This window comes from Sitophilus oryzae, unplaced genomic scaffold, assembly GCF_002938485.1.
Source record: "Sitophilus oryzae breed Bouriz unplaced genomic scaffold, Soryzae_2.0 scaffold_810_pilon_pilon, whole genome shotgun sequence".
Classification (NCBI taxonomy): Eukaryota; Metazoa; Arthropoda; class Insecta; order Coleoptera; family Curculionidae; genus Sitophilus; species Sitophilus oryzae.
The window spans coordinates 2212969-2229287 of record NW_022147429.1 but is presented as its reverse complement, the minus strand read 5'-3'; the positions used below and the strand labels follow the sequence as shown (position 1 = coordinate 2229287).

General features: G+C 32.6%; 2 protein-coding genes across 2 annotated transcripts in view; one reads left to right on the top strand and one right to left on the bottom strand.

The window, feature by feature from the left end:
* Positions 1-16319, top strand: part of LOC115889082 (inactive dipeptidyl peptidase 10) — a 259451-nt gene that overhangs the window by 111402 nt on the left and 131730 nt on the right. The window lies entirely within an intron of this gene.
* Positions 1669-6556, bottom strand: LOC115888974. The gene is made up of 2 exons (XM_030908866.1): positions 6477-6556; positions 1669-2048 (listed from the first exon to the last, which is right to left on the bottom strand). The coding sequence occupies exons 1-2, from the start codon at positions 6528-6530 to the stop codon at positions 1710-1712; spliced, it is 393 nt and encodes a 130-aa protein (XP_030764726.1). The 5' UTR covers positions 6531-6556; the 3' UTR covers positions 1669-1709.

Here is a 16319-nt window from a genome sequence, read left to right as displayed (position 1 = left end):
ATGGTGGGACTGAATAAATTCCTAGTATACCTATATTTCTACAGAGTCGCATAGGAAAAAAATTCTTTGTTCCTAGCCATCTTCCAGAAATATGAAAGAGAGTATGTAACAATACGGGCATTTGCCCTCCAAAGTTACACAGAAGAAAAAAAAAATAGGAATCTGGAACATACCCTAGCCCAATTTGCAACATACTTTCATATTTTTTAAGAAGAAATTTAATTTAAGTCTAATATTGTTTAATTAATTATTAAAATATTTATAAATTGTTTTCCCTAAATTACACATAGGAATAGAAAATAGCGCTCTATATTAACAGAGCAATAAACAAATCGGGACTACTCGTCTTGATAACATGTGGCCGCTCTTACCATAGAGAAAAAAATGGCTTGCCATCACTAATAATAAATTAACCCTCATCTGACGTGGTGAGATCTACCGAACCCCCAAACACAACTTAAACTTCTGTTAAATTTTTACGTTTGACATTTAGGCCTCGCCGCGCCATTTACCTATAAGTTAGGGGTAAAGTTACATTGGAGTCCGTGTGGCACCACCACGCCAAGAATGTTTCATTATTAGGACGGTGGGTAATCCAAAAAGTGTGTGTCACGGGGACGCTAATTTTGAGAAAACATTAATTGAGTGGTTTGATAAACTTAAAGAGACTTAGTGATATGAAGATCATCAAGACATTGATTTTTCTCCGGAAGAGTAACTATAACTATGATTCTGAATCTCTTACTTGTAGAAAAAAGAAAACTGAATGATCAGTACCAGAAACGAAAGAGATGTGGTATATGCCAACGGAGAAATGACAAAAAACAAAAATCTCATGAATCAAATGTGCAAGATCCATGTGCGGCAATTGCAAATGCGATGTTAGCATGAACTGTATTTGAAAAAGTTATATACATTCAAAGTTTGCAGTTTTGTTGAAAATAATTTATGTGTCTTACTTTAGCTTCACATTTCAGTTGTTTATACTTTTAGTAACACAGGAATATCATAAAACGTATACGTTTTTAATTTCTACGGATTTCTTAGCCAAGTTATATTTCTGTTGTCAAAAATTACTAAAAAAATGCGTTTTACTTTATTTTTGTATCCGTTCTTATTAATTTATTAAAAATTGTTTGTTTACAAGTTTGAATATATTGTAAACAGTGCTAAAATAACAAACTTTTCATAAAATATCTTCATGGGTTATTTTTAATTAAAAAAAAATTGGGGTCCGTCAGAACCCAGAACGCCATAAGCCGTACAAAAATTCATCATGCCAGTTGAGGGTTAAATATGGATAGCACTTTTTCTCACATTTTTCTTACAAATAGCACGATCAGCTTTACGGCATTTTGGATTTTTCCTTAATATGCGCGTTTGCCAAAGTTTGGTTTGGGGATTTTTTTAAGGGATTTTGTGAAATATTACATAATACCCTTGAAATTTCCGGAAATTCTCTCGAAATTCCCTTGAAATGAAATTCACTGAAATTCCCTCAAAATATCCCGAAATTCCCCGAAATACACAAAAATTTCTCAAAATGCCTTAAAATTCCTCTGCAATTCCTTTCGTTTGTTCACTAAAATACCCCAGTGATTTCCTCTTCGGTCGGATCAAAAATTTATAAATAAACTGAAAAAATAATGCAATAAAACCTTTATTTTATATAAGAAAGTACCATAGAAATGAAAAATTCGGTTCTCTTCCTAACTACTCTTCACTTTATGGAAACATTTGATCATATCATAAGCAGTTTGTTCTAGATCTTCTTGAACAACATAACACTTTTCCAGCATAGAATCTATGGTAGCTTCATCAGGCAGAAGTTTCAGCATATGCTCTTTCAGAATATCTTTGTGGTATGCTCCGGCTTCGTCGATTACTCCTTGTTCCATCTTGACACAAACCAGTTGTTTTTTAAATTCGGGAGCGTCAGTAAATTTGCCAGCAAACGCATCTAGAACCATCTCTGCTGTTGCTCCAGTTTTTTTCAAACAGTTCTGTTGGACTTCTATCACAGTCTTTTTTTGTTCCGGAGTAAGATTCTAGAAATGTCAAAAATGTAAATACCGTGTATTTCAAATGGGGATATATGACTGGTTATATCAATTGCGTGCATATATAGGTTAATTCAGAGTACTTTTTACAAATATAGAGAGTTCTGCAGGGTGTCCCCCCAAAAAAATATATCAAAGTTGTGTTTTTTGTAATGGAACACCCTATATATTAATTGATTTTCGGATTCTGGGAGAAAAGTAAAGGTGAGTTTTATAAGAGAAGTATATGACTTAAATGTAAGGTTTTTGACATATTTAAAATTTTCGAGAAATAAAGAACAATTTTTAAATTACAATAAAAGCTACCTAAATTGGAACTTACCCGGTATAGCCTAATATGTAGTGAAATTAACTATTGTACTTAAATCAAATTAAAACTTGGTTCAAAAAGTTATACAGGGTGAGACAAAATTAATATTAAATATTGTACGTTCGATACTTTATTATTTACTGTACGTTTATTTTATTTTAAATGGAACACCCAGTAGATTATTCCGATATTCAATGAAGAATTCATGTCTCTTTAAAATACTATTCTATTAAGGTTACCTACCCCTTAAACAAAGATTATTTTAATTTTCATGATTTGATCTGAATAGATCTTTATTATTTGATAAAATCTAGGTGGCTGTGATATTTATGTCTGAAGTTACTTCAATATAGCTGTTTAATTAGTCCAAGTTTAACAACTAGTTATCATTTTGTGTCAGTTAAAACAAAAAAAAAATTCTCAGAAATTTGCCGAAAATGCAAACTTATCCTACATCAGAGAGAATTGATATGATTCTGTTAGTTGGTAAATGCAGTGTGCATTCACCAATTAATAGAATACGTAAATGCTTCTGATTTTATCTAGTGTGGTTTTTTTACGACGATATGTTAAAGACAGTGTTTACAAAACTCGACCAACATTATCGACGACATGAGAGAATTTATTGTAGCTGCTTTTCGACGTAGAACTCCACATATGTCTTTTAAAATGAAAAGATTCTTTTGAAAAGGCAACCATTTTATGCAGTTAACAGGAAAGGAAGCATTTGAGTTCATCTAGCTAATTTTTGTCACATAATTATAGGTTTATATCTAGTTTTAATTCTGTAATAGTTAAAATATGTTTTAAACGTGTATCTTTTTATTACCGTTGAATATTTTACTCTACAATCTTTAATTTTTGTTTTGGTTTGGTTTGTCTCTCCCTAGATTTTTTTCAAATAATAAAGTTCTACTGACGCAAGATCATAAAAATTAAAATATCTAGGTAAATCTTTGTTTGAGGGGTAGGCAACCTTAATAATATTTTGAAGATATATAAATTCCTCATTGAACATCGGAAAAATATACTGGCTGTTCCATTTAAAATAAAGGAGTAACTTGCTTTTAATAGTGACTAATGTTCCATATTAATTTTGTCTCACCCTGTATAACTTTTTGAGTCAAATTTCGACTTGGTTTAACATACAATGGTTACTGTAATTAGATGTTATTGAATTATTTAATGGTTACTGTAATTAAATGTTTTGTTTAAAAAAATCGTTACCATGACAAATATTCAAATTTTATAAGTATCATTAGACTTTACTTGTGAAATTTCTAAAATTGTAATTGTTACGAAATTTTTGAATCTAGACTAATGATAGAATTATTATTTTTTTAAATAACTCTTTTTAAATAAAAGGAGGGTTTAGGTAGGAACATGATATATCTTTGAAAAGCTTTTTATTAGTCTTCTGATTTTTTAAGTAATACACATAAGGTTCAATTTAAAAAAAAAACAAAGATTGGAGCAATTTTATAACAAACAAAAATATTTTTTTGGCTGTCATGTGTGCTTTTGTGTAATATCTAATAAGTTGATTTAGACAGGTGAAATATATTGACTTTCGTTAACTTATAATCCAAATTTCAAGTTCTGAAATGTTGTGTTCATGATTTTACCAATACTTATTCAAAATCAAAATATTTTATTTATTATCTCAAAAAATGTTTTAGGTAGATATAGGTTAGTATATTAGGTAAATTATATGATATGAAAGTAGTTTTCAAAAATGTAATAATATACCGTGTATGTTGTTTAATCCGTTATATATGTATGTTTCATTTAAAATAAGAAAAATGCTACCACTTTTTCAATGATGTGGCAAAATTGTAATAGGCACTGAAAATATTTTAGACAGATGAAGCGGGCGCCTTTATGTAAAAATCCAAATTTTCAAAAAATTTCATCACCGGTTCTCCATAAACGTGTAACGTGATATGGTCGTGAATCACCATATACATGGTGGGTCTTAAAAAAGTGCAAACATTTTCAGGGCTAGTAGATCTCGATAAAAGAAACATATTTTCTCTCTACCGATTTTCAAATAAATCCAAGATAACCGAGTTATTTTACTTCGAAAATTTATTTGCTTAAATCTTGAGAACCACTTGATCTTTTATGGGGTTTCTTTCTTGTAAATTTAATCTACTACCATATTATCAAGAAATTATATTTTTTAACTAAAAACTAAAATATTTTCCAAAATTTTTTTAAAAAAATTTCAAATTTTCAAAAAAAAACTTTGCGAAAAAAACTCATAATCATGTTTCCGAGGTCGAAATATACTGCCCCTATAAATATAATAAATATATATAAATATTATAAAATAAAAAGTTATAGGGATGAGCCATTTTTGAGACCGCACCCGGTATACAAACATACATATTATATTTAATTCATTTTCGACTACTGAATTATCGCGCAATGCCCATATAAAATTGACTATAAAGGCGCTCCATTATGAATTACGCGGCGCGGTTTGATTTACTTTATATTGTCTGTAATGGGATATTAAAAGCTGCATTGTACGAATTGCATTGTACGACTCTTGTACGTACCCTTAAACCAACGTGTAAGAAAGAGATAGAATAAGGAAGTAAGGTGTGATTTAATTTCATCGGCATTCGTTTAACCCCCTGTAGCTACGTAACGAAGCAGAATCAGACCTATGTTGATATGAAAAATAAATCTTATTTTAGATGGGGAATCGACTCACGAGAGATGGCACATGTTTTATGAAACACCCTGTATGGTTTAAAAAAATCTGAGGATAAAATAATGTTTGTGTCGTATATTCTCAATCAAATAGCAATGTTTATGCCTCCTTAAAACCGAATCCAATTTTTCGTGTAAATTCGAGACTAGAGCATTATTTAAATTATTTTTTTTTAAATCAAAAAGCATAGAAAACCTCTTTCTGGATAAAAAATAACGAGATATAGAGCCATTACCTTTCGGGATGTAAATCGATTTTTCTCATTAAATTATTTGGCTAACGAGTTTAGCACATTACAACACCGAATAATGAACTAAAATCAATTTTGAACTGAAATTCAAGTACTATTTATGCCAATTATGAGAACAGAGAATATAATATATTATACGCTTTGTTGAATACTCTATGGACGTATTAAATAAACTAAACTAGATTTTTGATCTATATTATAAATTTTAATTGGATATGTAGATAATAATTATATCAAAATATAGTATTACCACAAATTACCTTATTACTTATAGTAAAATAAATTAAAACTATTAATTAAATATTACACGAAGCCTGTAACAATTTTATGATATACATATATATAAATATATTTTTACTATTAAGATTGTCTTGAACTTTAATTCGTTTAAAAAATTAATAAAATTTATTTTAAGGATATTTATTAACAATTGCTACTACATGAACATAACTATTATATTTTTAAAGTTGAAATACAAAAAAAATACTATAGATAGAATACTAAATAAACTTTTAGTCACGTGATTAAGCTTGACCGGCACACCGTTGCCCAATATTACAAAATTTCTTTTAATCAAAATATTTTAGGAAACAAAAATAAATTAATTATAATTATATAAACAGTTGTTATTTACAACAAAACTCATCACCTTAACAGTACTTAAGAGGCATAAAGCTGCTTTCCCATTACTACCGCTTTCCCGTTCAAAATATTCTAATAATTTTGCGATGAGTTTTTTGCAACGGCTATCTTTTGCCCACTTCGCACTAAAGGAGGTTCACAAAGAACAATGTTCGACTGCACGGTCTACTAGTAAAAAAGTTTTAAGCATAAAGTATCACAATATGATTCATTTAAACCAAACACTCGTATACAAAACTAAAGCGTCAAAACAAATGAAAATGTCAGGAAATAAATAAATAAATAAATGTGGTACCACCAGAATCCCCAGCGAGTAATTTAAATTCCAGTTTGTCAGGTTGGCAAAAATGTATTTAAAAATCGCGCCCTCGATTGTGTAACTAAAAATTTAACTGATATTGGTTGTATATCAACATTACTGCAGAAACTTAACACTGATAAAATATATCATGAAAACAGTTATTTAATTTTTAAAGCCCTTTATATACTTACGCAGGTTCCATAAGCAAAATAAGACATCAAAAGGAATACTACAATGTTTCTCATTGTGGACTAATTCTTCAGGATCTTACACAGATAACAACTAAATTTGGACTTGTTAGTTCATCTTATATAGCAAATTTATGTTCTGTCCCATATTTCGCATAATTATCCTAGCGAAGCTAATAACATCCTAACTTTTAAATGTAATGAAACCACTAATTTTTGAAATTTTTTGGCAAAAAAAAACTTAATAACATGTGGAAAATATATCTATAACAAATAGAAAAAAAACAAAACAAAAACATCATGTACAAACGAAATATAAACAAATAGGTAGGTTAGTCTCTATTAAGAGAACTAACTATTTAGTCTCTATGAAGAATTATTTAAAAAAAGGGGGGGGGGTAATTAACGATCGTATTATGATTATTATAAAATTATTATAGTGTTTAATTAAATTATAAGTGTATTTCGCCACATTTTTATGTTTAAATATTTATAGGTTTTTGTCTCTTTATACAGGGTGGTCCGAAATGTATTCCGGAAACTTCAGCAGCAAATTCTGTAGATAAAAATAAGTTAAAAAGTTCTTATAAATGTATGTCTAAAATGCTTAGTTTCGGAGATACAGGGTGTAGAAGTTTTATTTTTATTTCGATTTTTTCCAAATAATTTCTGAAGTAACGTCAATATTTGGATAAAATTTGGTGTCTGGGAGTTTTTTGATATGAGAAATTCGATTTTGATGTTAACATGACTCCTACTTGTAGCCACCTACATATTTTTAACTAGTTTGAAGAGTAATAACTTTTCGTCCGTACCTGCATAAAATTATTAAGTAAAAAAATATATATTTAGGACGTTTTTGGGGTTGGGGGGTTTTGGAAAAACTATTTTAAGAGAAGGGGGAGAGACAAAGTTAATTGTCCAAAAACATAGTTTTCAGGTGGGGATATTTGAAGTTTCTATAGTCCTAGGCCCTAGGTATTGTAGTTGAAGAGTTTTAGGGTGTCATTAGGGATGGTACCAATTTTCTCGTAGCACTTCAAGGCACGATCTCAAATATATTTGGGGATGGGATCGATGCGGATTTCTAATTAAAAAATATAGCATTTCAGATTTCAATCTAGCAATGCTGCAACAACGAATTGACTCGAAATACCAAGTATGTGGTACCAAATTATTCCGTAAAAAATGCATTTTCCACATATGGTAATGAGCCATCCTCATTCCATTTGAATAAATTGAGTTATAATTATTAAAAATACGATTTGGGCATATTTAACCAGACCAGGAAAAGAAACGAAAAACAGTTGATGATCAAATATATTTTTCCACAGCTCCTTGATTAAAAATGAATGATTGGAATGAATGGAATTTCCTTCTAAAGCATGCCGCGCACTTGTGCAAAGCGCGGAGAATATTTGATTTTTCGTACGGCGTTGGGTATTTAAAGTTGTTTTGAGATGACCCTTTCAATTTTAATATTATCTCTGTGACGGTTTGATAAAGGTTCATTAAAACTCCATTATGTCCTCAAGTTCCAGCAGCAGTTCAGAGGGAGATTTCCTTATTTTATGTACAATAGCTGAAGAAGAAATGTGTGAGAACAAAAGTAGAAAATCTTGGATTCATAACATTAATATAAAAAGAAATGCGTACGGAGAATTTCACCTTCACTAAGATTTGCTGGAAGATGAAAGAACAATTTAAAATTTTTAAGTATTATAGAATGACCCACGAGAAATTTGCTCAATTTCTTTCTTTGTTAAGACCAACTAAAAAGCGCCAAATTTCTATTCTATTGGTCTCAGGCAAGTTTTAATAATGTCTAAATAAAATTAATAGAGAACTGGTTGCTTGGCTTGAGTCATCGGACGTACCAGGTGCGTCTCAAAAATGGCTCACCCCTATAACTTTTTATTTAAGTTATAGAGGTGAGCCACTTTTGAGACGCAGCCGGTATAACATAAATTTAATTCATTGCCGCGCTTCGCATAAGGGCGCGATATGCGTTTGTACACTCACTGATAAAACCGGAGCCGGTTCCGGTGCTAGAATCTATTGCATTCCAAATAAATTAGCTCTTTCACATATGCTCCGATCCGATAAATTAGGCTGTCCCACAGCATATGCCGACAAACAAAATAGAATTAACGAAAATTGTCATCGCGTGAGAAAAGTTGCAAGTCACCGGCGCGGCATCGGCACTGGCCTCGGTGTTCACCGGCACAGGTGACATAGCCAAAGGATCTTATTGCACGGTTTGCTTTGCGTAATGCTGCACAATCATTTTAGCTGTAGATTTCAAATGGGTGGGTTGTAATGCGCAGCAACCGCTCGTACCTTTTCTTTATGTGAACACACTTATTTGAAATCTACAGCTAAAATTATTTTGCCCCTTTAAGCGGACACCCTTCAAGCGGCATAGCGCAAAGCTTACCGCTCGAGCGCGGGCGGTGTCAGTATGAAGGCGTACTTATACGTTTGTTCATGAAAAATATGTATTAAGACGTTACAACTCTTTTTATGATCTGTATTATCAAAATAGAACAAAAATTATACATACATACATACAGCCATTACTCGCTGACGAGTATTCGACACACATCAGAAGATGGTTACGCAAGGCGTTTTCTTTCATGGGCTTTTCTGTGACTGAAAAGCCCGATACGTGATGTTATCTGCCTACCGCACTCCGGACATTCAAAAATCTCATTGGTTTGTTGCCTCTTTACTTTTTGGTTGTCGCTGTTAACTGAGTTTACAACTCTTCTCCATTGAGTTCTATTGTGAGCTGCTTCTTCCCATTCATTCTGCATGTTAATCCCCTTTAAGTTTTTGTGGAAAATGTCCTTGTACCTTTTCAGTTGTCCACCCGGCCTCCTCTTACCGTCTACAAGCTCACCGTAAAGCAGAGATTTTGGTATGCGATTTTCTTGCATTCTGCATACGTGACCAGCCCATCTTAAGCGGGATTTTGTAACCATGACTTCAATACTCCCGCAGTTAGCTTTTTCAAGGACCGAAACGTTTGAGACATGATGGAACCACCGGATTCATAAGAGTTGTCTAGGGTGTCTCTGTTGCAACTTGTTTAATGCGTTCATGTGTCGGCGGTACGGCACTTATGTTTCACTCCCATATAACATGGTGGGGATTATAATTGCTCGGTATACTGCAAGTTTCTTTTTTGGTACACAAGTCATGATTGTAGAAAACCCTGTCTTTTAATTTCCAGAATGCTCCTGAGGCGCTGCTAATCCTGTGCTGAATTTCAGAGTCAATATTGGCCTTTTCCGAAATTAAACTGCCGAGGTAATTGAATTCCGCCACATATTCCAATAGTTCTTCTCCGATTTTTATAGCATTGTTGTAATCTTCCGGGGGAGTGCACATGATTTTAGTTTTGTCGATGTTTAGCTTAAGGCCCAAAGCCTCGTATGCCCAGGTATATGTGTTCAACATTTCTTGTAATTGTTGTACTGTGTTTACAACTAGAGCGCAGTCATCGGCGTATTGCAGCTCTGTGATGAATTTTGTATGTGTTTTTGCCCTGAGTCTTTTTATATTGAACAGACCGCCGTCGTATCTGTACCTAATGCCCAATCCTCTCTCCTGCAGTTTGCTGTCCACTATAATGGAGAGTGCTGCCGATTACCACTATAATGGAGAGGCGCTAAGACACATCCCTGCCTAACTCCTGTATTTGTTAGGAATGGGTCGCTCAGTGATCCATGATGTGACACTCTTGACTTGTTGTTGTTATGGAGGCTTTTACACACTGTAAGAAATTTGTTGGGTACCCCGAACTTTTCCATAACTGCCCAAAGCTCATCTCTGTTCACAGAGTCGAAGGGATTTGTTAGATCGATGAATGCAACATAAAGTTTAGACTGCTGCTCTTTTACTTTTTCCTGTAGTTGGCGGATGGAAAATATGGAATCGACGGTGCCGCGGTTGGTACGAAAACCCGTTTACGATTCTGGAAGGATTTTTTCTATATATAGGTGCAGGCGGTTTGACATAATTTTTGCAAGAATTTTTCCGCCGATAGCCATTAGTGAAATTCCCCGGTAATTTCCGCAGTCTGTTGCACTTCCTTTGTTCTTAAATATATTCACTATATTCGCGTTGCGAAAGTCCTGATGTACCTATTCACTTTCCCATGCGACATCGAAGAAAGCCAAATTAAACAAGCTAGAACCACTAAAACAAAAATTATGTCAGGTGACAAACATATTCTAAAGAATAAAGTACTTAAAATATTTCTCAACTTAGTATTTTGGTCAGTAGCCTGCCCCAATAGCGCCGTGTAGATACGCAAGTATATCGTGTCGTGCTCATATTGTAGGTAATACGCATTTTATATTATACAGGGTGAGTTTCCTATGGGTATCTCGGAAACAACTGGAGATAGAGAGTCAGTTAAATGGGGAAAGAATTGCAGTTTTGTGGGGACACAAATATGCGCTTTTCGGATTTTTGAAAAAGTTCATGGCTTCCTAGTTATTTAGAAAAAAACAAATCTCGGCTATTTTAAAAATTATCCATAATTCCATTATAATCTATTTTAGACAAAAAGTTATAAGATAAAAGTTGTAGATAATCACATCCATAATGAGATTGTGTCATCCGCTTTTTTCTAAAGCCTGTTATTTTTGACACATGATACAAATATATGTTTTTATAAATGGAAACCATAGTTGGCCATGACTTCATAAAAAGCGCCATTTTTTAAGCTTTTTAGTGATATAAGCTATAATATGGATTTTTCGAAAAATGACTGAGTTATAGCCAATTCTTATCATTTTTAAACAATTTCACTTAGTTAGCCGAGGAAACAAGTTCAATCGCCGTTGCTCTCAGAAATGAGAAGCTGTCACATCCAAACTTGGTAAATTAAAATAAATAAAAATTGTAAATATGAATTTTTCAAATGAAGAAAATCGCATCAATATAGTGGTTTCAACATGACTTTCATTATGACTCCCCCCCCCCTAATGAAAGAAATGTGAAAACTTATTTATACCAATGCAAACTCAGGGATAGGAAGAGGTGGACCAATTACATGGGCCTCCTCCGATCACCTGACCTATCCATTTTAGATTTTTTTATGCGGTATGGTTAACAATAAGGTTTACAAAAGAACTTATGAATTAAGAGAGGCACTCGAAGTGGCGGAACGCGAGTTTAATTAAAAACCGAAAGTATAATTAAGTCGACCGGTCCTTCTGTGAGAATAGGTAGTAATTCAGTTTTAAAAAGATGCATTTATGTACTCAAAACAATGGCGGATTTTTTGAACATTTTCTAAAAGAACTTAAAGCGTATGTAGTGATATTATTTTTTTAAGTTTTAGTTTGTGTAATGTAAATTGTAAAGAACCGTTTAGTAATATATTCTGACTTTTTATAAGTTATAAATCAGAACATGAATGAGAATACCATGCAATCTAAGTGAAATTAGTCAAGAAAGATAAGAATTGGCTATAACTAAATTTAACTTTTCTAATATGTCTTGAAAACCGTTCTCTAAAAAACGTAACATTCACCGGTCAACGTATCCTCGAAAATGTATGGTCAAATGTATGGTGGAATTGGTTGGACCAATTCAAATTTACAATGAAAGTTCAAATTTACAATGAGTTGAAAAATTCAAATTTACAATTTTTGTTTATTTTAATTTACAAAATTTAGATGTGACAGCTTCACATTTCTGAGTGCAAAGACGATTAAACTTGTTTCCGTGGCTAACTAAGTGAAATTGTTTAAAAATGGAGTTGGCCATAACTCAGTAATTTTTCGAAGAAAAAATATTTTAACTTATATCGCTGAAAAGCTTAAAAATGGCGCTTTTTATGAAGTCATGGCCAACTATGGTTTCCATTTAAAAAAAAACATATTTTTGTGTCATATGTCAAAAATGGCAGGCTTTAGAAAAAACGGAGGACAGAATCTCATTAAGGATGTGATTATCTAATGTGATTATCTATCTCTATCTAACTTTTATCTGTAAACTTTTTTTTCTAAAATAGAATATAGAATAATAATGGAATTAGGGACAATTTTTAAAATAGCCGAAATTTGTTTTCTTCGAAATATCTAGTAACCCAAGAACTTTTTCAAAAATCTGAAAGGTGCATATTTATGACCCCACAAAATTGCAATTCTTTCCCCATTTTACCGACGATATATCTCCTGTAATTTCCGAGATACCCATAGAGAACATCGTAGGAAACTCACCCTGTATACTGTTTAATTTATTTTTTGGTAAATGGTGAACTTATTTTATATTTAATGGTCATTCTAATTAATTTATTTTTTATTATTCATCTTAACTAATTTTATATTTCATGTCATTCTGTTAATGTAATTCCTAAATGCTTTTAGCGTAAATTTACTTTTTTCGTTATTCTTACCCTACGCCAACTTCCTCTAGGAGATGCGAGACCTTATCGTTGGTCGGAAAGCTCCTAGTCAGGTGCTAGAGGGAATCTCCTCCTCTGTTACTGGCTGTAGTGCCGTCGCCAGGGAATTGCACCAAGACGTATAATGATGCCGGATGGGACTACACTGGCCGTCATACTAGGCACCCGGTCTGTGGTCATGTATCACGGGCAAAGGGTGTGGGGGGTCTTGACTTAACCGCCCGAACCAAGAAGAGAGAACCTCACCAAAAAAACCTAAATCCTACGATGGCGAGAGCAGATCAAAGGGATGCGTGGCTAGATAGAAGACTAGCCTCTACTGGTCTCAACTTTGGGGCACCAGGGGACAACCTATTGTATTATCGTCTTCCTTACTTGTAACGAATGTAAGGACATCGAGTTTGCGAGTCATCAACTCTAGGGAGAAGGCCATGGTCAGGTCCACACAATAGGAATTAACCGCAAATCCAATCCGAGGAAGCAATAGAGAAAGGCAGATATAACTTTTATTATAGATTCGGGACAACACCGGCATCAAGTGTAAGGAGAGACCAAGTTATATAGGTGGAAAAAATGAAGACAGATCCTCCAGCTTCCACCTCACGGGTACCTCAGCCGGATAAAACCTCATCAATTCTGAAAGGTACGGAGGGCCAAACCCCAACCGTGAAAGGGTGTATGCCCTCGTATGAACAGCCTATGAGAGCTATCTCCTCACCAGCAACCCTCGTATGAACAGCTAGCTGTTGTCAGAGGAGAATGACAAATACTCTGCCCCGCCTACAACAGAAATGTACTACCAAGTAAGACTTTTACCTATGTATAATGATTTATAGACCCTATGATGAGTTATAAGTAAATCCTCAAGTAAAGAGGATACAATGGATTTTTTTTCTTGAACACTATTCCCTCATTCTAAAATAGACTAAATTGGATAGCTCTTCTCAAATAGATACGTCTATAATAGTCAAATTAAACTATAAATAAGCAAACGGTTTGTTATCATATTATTTGTGCATGATGATATTAACAACAAATAAATGTATGTTAGGTATATATTCTTATAATTAATAATAGGTATGTATTATTATTTTATACATCTGTTCATATCACATATTGCCAACAATTTTAGCCTCCATTTCCGGTACATTTTTATTTGCACTCTCGCAATCAAATCGCTTAAAATTGCATGCAATTTATCCCAGAACCTACCAACCAATTATAAAGTTTTATTGATGTCATTTTTTTTAATACCTGCCCATACATTTTCTATTATCCATGTAAAGTCCATTTTATGTTAGACGTATAATTATGTTCTGTATTATCTACTAAAATACGAGGTTATATACGTTGTAATTACTAAATGTTGTATAGGTTGAGTTTTAAATAAATGCAAATATCTTCAAAGCTGGTAGATCTTGATAAAAGAAACATTTTTTCTGTTTACCAATTTTTTTTCCCAAATAAGTTTAAAATAATCTGGTTATTTTACTTTGGAAATTAACTTTCCAGAGGTCCCGCTTTATTTGTTACATGAAAGGTCGCGCGCGGACTCTAAGTCCGCATGCTAAATTCAAGAGGTCTTAAGCGTTGCTAGTGGTGTAAAGACATAAACTAATATGATAATCAAAATAAGAATTATTTATTGACTTCCTTCATTACAAATAGCAAACATAAACATAAAATATATAATATAAAACACGCAAAAAAACAAATTCATAAATATTATTCAAAAACAAAAATAATTAATAATAATGAAAAAATCAATCCGTATGATAGTGTTTACAGAATATTTGTGTGTGTTCAAAACATACGAAATTGTGATACTTTGCAAAGAATAAAAAGTTGGTCTGTTGTTCCGCCTATCGCAATTCTGTAGTGCCGATCTTCTGGCAATACTGTATTCAGTGCTTCAGAATCTGAAATTTATTTTTCAGTAACAGAGTTTATTTTGGGCCCTTGCCTTTCTATAATATCCACTTCTCGTTCTTCCTTTTCATTGTCATGTTCAGTAGTTAATTCGATATCTTCGTTCAAACAGTCTTGCATGAGCTATTGTAATATTTCTTGCAGAGTACATCTAAAAAATAACCCTTATTTAATAAAAAAAAGTCGATTAATCACTTTTTTTATCACAATATGCTCATTTTCAATTAAAACAAAGCAGTAAAATAACTTACCTTGTTCGACATTATAAAATTATTGATGTAACAATAGTATCACAAACGGTCGCGCGCGGACTGACACTCCGCATATGAGTATAAAAAGATACTAACTACCCTAAGTTTCCAGATTTTCGAATTATCGGGAAAAATAGGTACCTGCGGACTGTAAGTCCGCGCGCGACCTCCGGAGGGTTAAAAGAAAATTATTTTTGGTTAAATTTTGAGAACCACTGCAGCTTTTGTAGGTTTTCGTTAATGTAAATTTAATCTACTATGTATCTATGTTGTCATATTATCAAGAAATTATGTTTTTAACTGAAAACTAAAGAAATTCCAAATTTTATTTTTTTTTCTTGCAAAAACACCCAAGATGTGTTTCTGGGATCGAAATATGCTAACCCTAAGAATATTTTCACTTATTTAAGACTCATCCTGTATAACTATTTATATACCAATAATGTTAACTTGACGAATAATATCGATGCCATTGGGAAAATATTATTTTAGGTAATTATTTTATAATAAACCATCTAAGTACCAAGTAACCAAAAATTAAATATGTTATAAAATACCATTTTAAATTGAAGTAAGATAGTTAGAGATGACGCTTTTACAGAAGAGCTTTGATGCTTTTACAGAAGAGCTTTGCAGCATCAAATTTAAAATCTGGCCACATTTATCTTTCCTGTTCTGAACATGAAGCCTCAAAATCTCTGAACCGAGTCTTCTAATAAACTGATATTTTTAGGATCTTATTATTATTTTTCGGCAAATAAATTCCATAGTTTAGTTGAAATATTCTTTAATTGATATAATAGAAAATAAATTGGAAAAACATATAGCTATTTGGCTGGAACAAAGCTATCACGAATAAAGAATAAAAGAAAGCCAAATATATTTATCATTATACTATCAGGCTTAAAATACAGACGCTAACATCAAAGCAACAAATAATTTAATACCCTACCACAAGGTACAGGGTTATTTCTAAAATTATCCCAGTGTAGGTGTGTACCTTGTTCAATAATTTAAAATGTCTAAATTGCCACTGTATAATCTAGAAGCTGTGCCAATAAAGGAGGTTTTTATTTTTAGCCTTTGTAACCCTCGTCTCTATTCAAACTTTAAACAAGGGAATATGTAATTGGACTTTAGGCCGTTATCTGAAACGGGCTTAGATCGGTGGGCGCTACACAATATCAAATATTACATTATTACCGTAAAAGGATTGTAGAATTACTTAGTATAATGACAGAA